This window comes from Protomyctophum parallelum (genome assembly GCF_964188405.1).
Source record: "Protomyctophum parallelum genome assembly, chromosome: 19".
NCBI classification, from domain to species: Eukaryota; Metazoa; Chordata; class Actinopteri; order Myctophiformes; family Myctophidae; genus Protomyctophum; species Protomyctophum parallelum.
In genome coordinates this window covers 12,891,543-12,899,596 of record NC_139717.1, presented here as the reverse complement: position 1 = coordinate 12,899,596, position 8,054 = coordinate 12,891,543, and the positions used below count along the sequence as shown (strand labels likewise).

At 45.2% G+C, this 8,054-nt stretch overlaps 1 protein-coding gene across 1 annotated transcript in view; it reads left to right on the top strand.

Annotated features, from left to right (window-relative positions):
- Nucleotides 1-8,054, top strand: part of LOC310876264 (MAM domain-containing glycosylphosphatidylinositol anchor protein 2) — a 355,337-nt gene that overhangs the window by 183,165 nt on the left and 164,118 nt on the right. Inside the window, 3 exon segments of the mRNA XM_083789750.1 lie at nt 1,005-1,120; nt 1,122-1,135; nt 1,875-2,144. Of these exon segments, the coding sequence (XP_083645876.1) occupies nt 1,005-1,120; nt 1,122-1,135; nt 1,875-2,144 (400 nt within the window).

Sequence of the window (8,054 nt, the reverse complement as noted above, 5' to 3'; positions counted from 1 at the left end):
CAAGAAACAACAATAATAATAAAATGCTACAGGGCAATCAGTGTGTCATCAGAAAGTGTATCACTGCACCTCGTGATAAGAAATACAAGATAAATAAAGTCAATGGTGCAAAGCCAAGTGTCCATTGGTCAGTGCAAGAAAGCGTGAGACGTGAAATAATCAGTACACCCCCCACAGATAGAAATTATAATTTAGCTATTGAAAAATAGCAGATCTACAAGTTCATAGCGTGCCACCGAGTGGCGTGCTATGAACTTGTAGGTCTGCTATTTTTGAAAAATCGTTAAAATGTGCCTCAAATCTTTCCGAAAATTGTCATGATTTAGATTTTCGTATTTTTTTATTTCGACGTCAGGCCTGAATGTCTTAAGAGGTCATAATCATGAAACAGCTGTTTATTCCATGTTATGCTTCGATTGTCCTAGCCAAACGGCCGTTCGGTGTCTCATTGTAGCGTTTCAGCACAACAGGCACAAAGGACTTACCAAGTCTTTCACACCTACGTGCTGGGAGGGTGAATCTGTCGTTCCTGCACTTTCTCCAGTACCCGATTATCTCTAGGTGGAGGGTGTGGGAGGAATTACTCAGGATGGCATCGTGGCAAGTAAATTAGTTATAGCTTCCCGTCATGCATCTGTATCCCAAAATGCATTTCATTGCGTGACACGTGATCTGTGGTAGCCAATAAGAGGAAGGAAATGGCGGCGTAATGCTAGGAGGTGAAAGTTAAGTAAATTAACAAGCAAGGACATGCTTGGTGCTTGTGAGCAGCGTACATTGAGGCAATGTTGCGCGAGTGGTGTGGAGGGGCGCTATATTACATTACCGTTGTGCTTCAAATACAAAACAAACAATGGTTGGTTTGGGGTAAAAAACAAACTTGCCTGCAAGTTGATATAATTATAATATGACATTAGTCGTCATTTCTTGTTTTCTCTTAGTTCAATAATTTATGTGGATGTGCTTTTTTCACACCAGTGTTTGTCTTTTGCTCTGAGCTGCAGGGGGAGACCAAAATCCTCAAGCTGAAGAACCTGCGCCCTCAGGACTACGCCAACTACAGCTGCATCGCCTCGGTGCGCAACGTGTGCGGCATCCCCGACCGCAGCGTCATCTTCAGACTCCAACAAGACAGGTACAGTAGCATGTTAGCTTCGTAGCATCTTCAGATTCACCAACAAGACAGGTACAGTAGCACGTTAGCCTCGTAGCATCTTCAGACTCACCAACAAGACAGGTACAGTAGCATGTTAGCTTCGTAGCATCTTCAGATTCACCAACAAGACAGGTACAGTAGCACGTTAGCCTCGTAGCATCTTCAGACTCACCAACAAGACATGTACAGTAGCATGTTAGCTTCATAGCATCTTCAGATTCACCAACAAGACAGGTACAGTAGCACAACGTTAGCCTCGTAGCATCTTCAGACTCACCAACAAGACAGGTACAGTAGCATGTTGGCTTTGTAGCATCTTCAGACTCACCAACAAGACAGGTACAGTAGCACGTTAACCTCGTAGCATCTTCAGATTCACCAACAAGACAGGATACAGTAGCACAACGTTAGCCTCGTAGCAACTTCAGATTCACCAACAAGACGATGTTGGAAAGAATGTTGAAAGAAAATTAGAAGATCTTTACTCAAGTCGGGACCCATAAACAAATTGGGAAACACTTAACAGTCTCCTCTCCTCCCCTCTCCTCCCCTCTCCTCTCCCTCTCCCCCTCCCCTCCCCTCCCCTCCCCTCCCCTCCCCTCCCCTCCCCTCCCCTCCCCTCCCCTCCCCTCCCCTCCCCTCTCCTCTCCTCTCCTCTCCTCTCCTCTCCTCTCCTCTCCTCTCCTCTCCTCTCCTCTCCTCTCCTCTCCTCTCACAGCCTCTCCGTCCATCAAGCTGCTGGTGGAGGACCCCATCGTGGTGAACCCGGGCCAGACGGTGTCCCTGGTGTGCATCACCACGGGCGGCGAGCCGGCGCCCGCGCTCCACTGGATCAGCAGCAACGACAGCCTGCCGCAGCGCAGCGTGGTGAAGGGCGGCACGCTCACCCTGCCCGCCATCACCTCCGACGAGGCGGGCGTCTACAGCTGCGTGGCCAGCAACAACGTGGGCAACCCGGCCAAGAAGTCCACCGCCATCGTGGTCCGAGGTGAGAGAGAGACAAAAAGTCGGGTCATTTTTTGTTTTTCATGAAATTCATGTGATTCACGGTTAAAGGACAACGCCTGGAGAGTGTGGGGCAGGTACGGCTAGGGGGACAAAGAGATCTTTGTTTCAGCTTTACCAGATGATGGCTGGCTGCTGCTAAGATGGTTTTGATGAGCACTCAGGGGCTAGGCCTCTTATAATTATTACATAATCGCCTAATCGCAGTTATTTGAGATATGCAATCACAATGATAATCGTCATAATCCTGTTTCCTATGTTATTATAGTCAATTAAGATAAATTGATTATAACTGATTACATCTAATAGTCTGATTAACTCATTGCCCACCACTAAAACCCTGGAGCGTTGTTGCTGCCGCAACCATAGACTCTCGCTTTATTTCACATGAAATGGTCTTAACAAAAACAGCTAGCGAGAACCGACAAAAGTTAATGTTATCAACGTCTATTTAAAAGTCTTCAGAAGCATTTAAATGCGCTGTAACCGGGATTTAGTATTGAGCCGCTAACATCGGTGTGTTGTTCAATCCAGCTCAATCTGAGCCGTAATTCAGAGGAAAAGGCCTATAAAGGTCGGACGGCCCCAGCATTGTGTGCGGGCCGCCATCTTTGCACCATCATCACACTCCAAGCTAAGCGTTGTGTAAATGAGTCCGTTGATGAGGGCTAGGTGCACAGAAAAATGACATACCAAAAATTCTCCATTATTGCCAAAGATTTATTTCTTTAAACAGATCCAAAAATAATGTTCCAAAAAAAATGCCTCATGAAAATATTTCTTGCACAAAAAACCAAAATATAGCTTCCAAAAATGAAAACAACAAACTTACATGTTACATGCTTTAAATTCAAGCATCCAGTCTAGACGTTTCTAGTCTCAACACTGTCAACACTTAGGGCAGAGCTTCCTGCATTGTGCCCCCTCTCCTCCATGTCTCACCATGGACTGACTACATTAACTCCAACCCAGGCCTCTCACTAGTGGCCCATACTATCTGTCTAGAGACAGGTTTCCCCCAAAACATTCACTTACACAACTAGTGAACATGTAACCCAGAAAACATTTCCAAACATGTACAGTATACTTGTCAATCCTACAATAATTAACAAACCAGGTTTTAAACAACCCGTCCCGTTGTAATCATACTAAATAGTATGCATTACCAGACCCATGCACCCCTGCAACATGGTGCAACCCAATTGAATCCTCCACCTATAAAATGAGCAGATGATTCAGTAGTGACTCTTTTGTGAAACTTTGACCAGGAAATGAGGATGGTGTGAGTAGTGGGTGTTTGACAACATAGTAATGATAACTTAAAACTGTTTGACTTTGAAAGGAATAAAAGTATGTTTGACCAACCAATTGTCTCTGTCCAAATTATGAAATGAAATGAATGAAGATATGTATATAAAACTGTAGAACAAGCCACGATCAACTGATTGCTAACTTTAGCCGGCATAGTTAGCAAACAGTGTTTGATAATGACCATTGACTGACATGTGGGAATATTGAGTATGAAATGAGGTAAATGATAAACAGAAAATGAAATACAATTACACATGTGTGGCTCAAGAGGAAATGTCTTTATCACACATCCCCCCCTTTAAGACCTGTCCCTCACATCTCTTTGCGGGACAGGAAGTCAGCCACCACATTGTCTTTTCCAGCACGGTACTTCACAGTAAACTTATAAGGCTGCAAAGAAAGGTACCACCGTGCTATTCTGCCATTTGAGTCTCTCATCCTGTGGATCCATTGGAGGGCACGATGATCAGTCTCTAGAACAAAGTCTTTCCCCAGGAGGTAATACCTGAGAGTGTCAAGGGCCCACTTGATTGCTAGACCCTCCTTTTCAATAACCGAGTAACGTGTCTCTCTTGGGTAGAGCTTGCGGCTCACATACAGTACAGGTCTCTTTTCTCCTGCGCTCCCTTGTAGTAACACGGCCCCAAGACCAATCCCAGATGCATCGGTCTGCACTGTAAAGGGCAACGAAAAGTCAGGGCTCTGTAAGACAGGATCTTGACACAGACACTGTTTTAGGTCCTGGAAGGCTGCATCACACTCTGGTGTCCACTTGACTTTCACAGGGCAGGACTTTCGTGTCAGGGCTGTAAGTGGAGCTGCTCTGTCTGAAAAATTGGGGATGAACCTTCTATACCACCCAGCTAGACCCAGAAATGATCTGACCTGACGCTTGGTCGTGGGTGGTGGGCAGGATTGAACAGCTTCAATTTTGTCAATCTGTGGGCGAATTTGGCCTCCCCCAATTATATACCCCAAGTACTTGACTTCCGACTTTACCAACTGGCATTTCCTGGCATTGACGACCAGTCCGGCCTGCTGAATGCGTTGGAAGACATCAGAGAGGTGTTGGAGATGTTGTTCACGTGTAGAGCTGAAAATGACCACATCATCAATGTAAGCTGCTGAGTAGGACTCCGCCCCTCTCAAAACATCGTCCATGAGCCTTTGAAACGTAGCTGCTGCTCCGTGTAGGCCGAAGGGCATCACAGTGAAACGGTACAGCCCAGAGGGCACTCGAAAGGCAGTAATGTCTTTGGCCCTCTCGGTAAGGGGAATCTGCCAATAGCCCTTACACAAGTCCAGAGTAGTCAAATACCTGGCATTCCCCAGTCGTTCTATCAATTCATCTACCCGTGGCATAGGATAGGGATCAAAGGCAGAAACACTGTTCACTTTGATGAAATTGATACAAAACCTCAAGTCTGGGGTGTCTTTCTTTGGCACCAGTACCACGGGACTACACCATTGGCTGGTGCAAGGCTCAATGATGCCCATGTCCAGCATCATGTCCACCTCTTTCTTGAGTGCAGGGACTAAGGTGGCTGGAATTCGGTAGCTGTACTGACGGATAGGTGCTGTCTCGTGAGACAATAGATTGATGTCGTGAGTGACCAAATCAGTGCGTCCTGGTCGCTCACTAAACAACCCCTCAGGAAAACAGTCTGTCAGTTCATTCTGTTCGGAAGGAGCAAGGTGACTCACATCAGGAAGTGTAAAGGACTCAGAGGATGCAGGGAAATATTGCTCCTCCAACTCTTCCTCATCTGTGACAACTCTGGCCAGGAGCTGCTGAGACAGAGGAATTCTGTCTTTCCATTCCCTCAGAAGATTCACATGGAAAGTCTGTTGTTTCTTCCGACGATTTGGCATGAAAAGTTCATAGGTCACCGGTCCCATTTTGCGAGTGACCTCAAAGGGGCCCTGCCACTTGGCAAGAAGGCTGCTTTCAGAGCTGGGCAACAACAACAACACCTTCTGCCCTGGTTGGAAAGTGCGTGGTTTGCTGCGCTGGTCATAGCCCTTCTTCTGCCTGGACTGTGCCTTTTCAATATTGGCATGTGCCAACTCAGTTAGCTGCTCCAGTTTGTCTCTCATCTTAAGTACATAGGACATAACTCCAACCTGCTTGGCTGGCTGCTCTCCTTCCCAGGCCTCTCTCAGAATGTCCAACGGCCCTCTGACATGACGGCCAAATAGGAGGTCAAAAGGGGAAAATCCTGTTGTTGCCTGGGGGACCTCTCTGTAGGCGAAGAGCAGGAATGGAAGCCATTGGTCCCAATCGGCACCCGTGTCGGACACAAACTTGCGAAGCATAGCTTTCAGGGTTTTGTTGAACCGCTCGACCATGCCATCAGTCTGCGGATGATAGGGGGTGGTTCGTATTCCCTTAATGCCTAAGAGGCGAAAAACCTCTTTCACAAACTTAGAGGTCAGATTGGTACCCTGATCTGTAATTACCTCCCGGGGGACCCCGACCCTTGAGAATAACTGTATCAAACAATTAACAACCTGACGGTGGAACCTAACTTTTCTAAGGGGAAAAGCTTCCATGTACTTAGTAGCATAGTCACCAATAACCAGAATGAAGCGGTTTCCTGATGAACTACGCTCTAAGGGGCACAAAAAACCAAAATATAGCTTCCAAAAATGAAAACAACAAACTTACATGTTACATGCTTTAAATTCAAGCATCCAGTCTAGACGTTTCTAGTCTCAACACTGTCAACACTTAGGGCAGAGCTTCCTGCATTGTGCCCCCTCTCCTCCATGTCTCACCATGGACTGACTACATTAACTCCAACCCAGGCCTCTCACTAGTGGCCCATACTATCTGTCTAGAGACAGGTTTCCCCCAAAACATTCACTTACACAACTAGTGAACATGTAACCCAGAAAACATTTCCAAACATGTACAGTATACTTGTCAATCCTACAATAATTAACAAACCAGGTTTTAAACAACCCGTCCCGTTGTAATCATACTAAATAGTATGCATTACCAGACCCATGCACCCCTGCAACATGGTGCAACCCAATTGAATCCTCCACCTATAAAATGAGCAGATGATTCAGTAGTGACTCTTTTGTGAAACTTTGACCAGGAAATGAGGATGGTGTGAGTAGTGGGTGTTTGACAACATAGTAATGATAACTTAAAACTGTTTGACTTTGAAAGGAATAAAAGTATGTTTGACCAACCAATTGTCTCTGTCCAAATTATGAAATGAAATGAATGAAGATATGTATATAAAACTGTAGAACAAGCCACGATCAACTGATTGCTAACTTTAGCCGGCATAGTTAGCAAACAGTGTTTGATAATGACCATTGACTGACATGTGGGAATATTGAGTATGAAATGAGGTAAATGATAAACAGAAAATGAAATACAATTACACATGTGTGGCTCAAGAGGAAATGTCTTTATCACACGTTGCCTATGGTAAATATGAGCGATATGATTATTAATTAATTGAAAGCTCAAAAACATGTTAAAGATGTTATTGGCACCCTGGGAGTTCAATAAAAATAAGTTAAACGTGTTTCTGGTGGTGTATGATGTGCTGCACCCCTTGCACTAACATCTACTCATATTCCATATTGTCTGTCGGGTGCAAACCTACCACCACGGTGTGGTGAATGAATGAATGAATGAATGAAAGAATGGCCCGGCTAGCAGAAAGTCAAGGGCAATGCTTGAGGCAAAGCGCTGTGAAACCGCTCATTAAACACACGCTGATTAAAAGAGTGTTTGCGGCAATTAAAGCGGCGAGCCAGACAGGAGCCATTAGAACGCTCCCTGAACATCAGCAGCACAAGGACTCGTATCCCAGACATTTCCCCTCGTGGGGGCTGTAAAGAAACTATGGTAACATGTCTACAGTGCGTCATGAATCATGATGAACGTAAATTTACTTTTTCATAAATTAATGCCCTACAGCATCACACGAAATCAACAAAAGTAGCAAATCCGCAAGACTGAAACGCGGGGCGCCAAGTGAGTCGTCTTGAGTTTGTAAATCTGCTATACTTCACATTGTAGCAGAGAACATTGTATTTTTATTATCAAATGCAGCGAGGCGTGATAATGTGCGTCTTCGTTAGTATGATTCGAATGGGATTCCACACTGTACAAGTATACACAGGAAAATAATAAAATCAACCTTTTATGTATTCTCTTTCTCTCTCAATCTGTCTTTCAATCTCTCTTTCTCGCTCTTTCACTCTCTCTCTGACTCATTCAATATTCCTCTCTCTGTCTCTGAATCTCTCTCTCCATCTCTCTCTCTCTCTCTCTCTCTCTCTCTCTCTCTCTCTCTCTCTTTCTCTCTCTTTCTCTCTCATAGTACACGAACAAGATCATATTTAGCCGTCATTGCTGCATGGATAATGCCAAAGTTATGCTCCGTCCCACGCCTGTGTCACAGTCGTGAGCTTGTTGGTCTGCTATTTTCTGCGAGCGGCACGTCACGTGACGGAGCATGAATGAGACTTAATGATGATGCGACGCTACATTCCTCCTGGACATGGACAACTATTAGAGGAAGACGTGCTGTAATATGGACAGGAGTCATTAGAT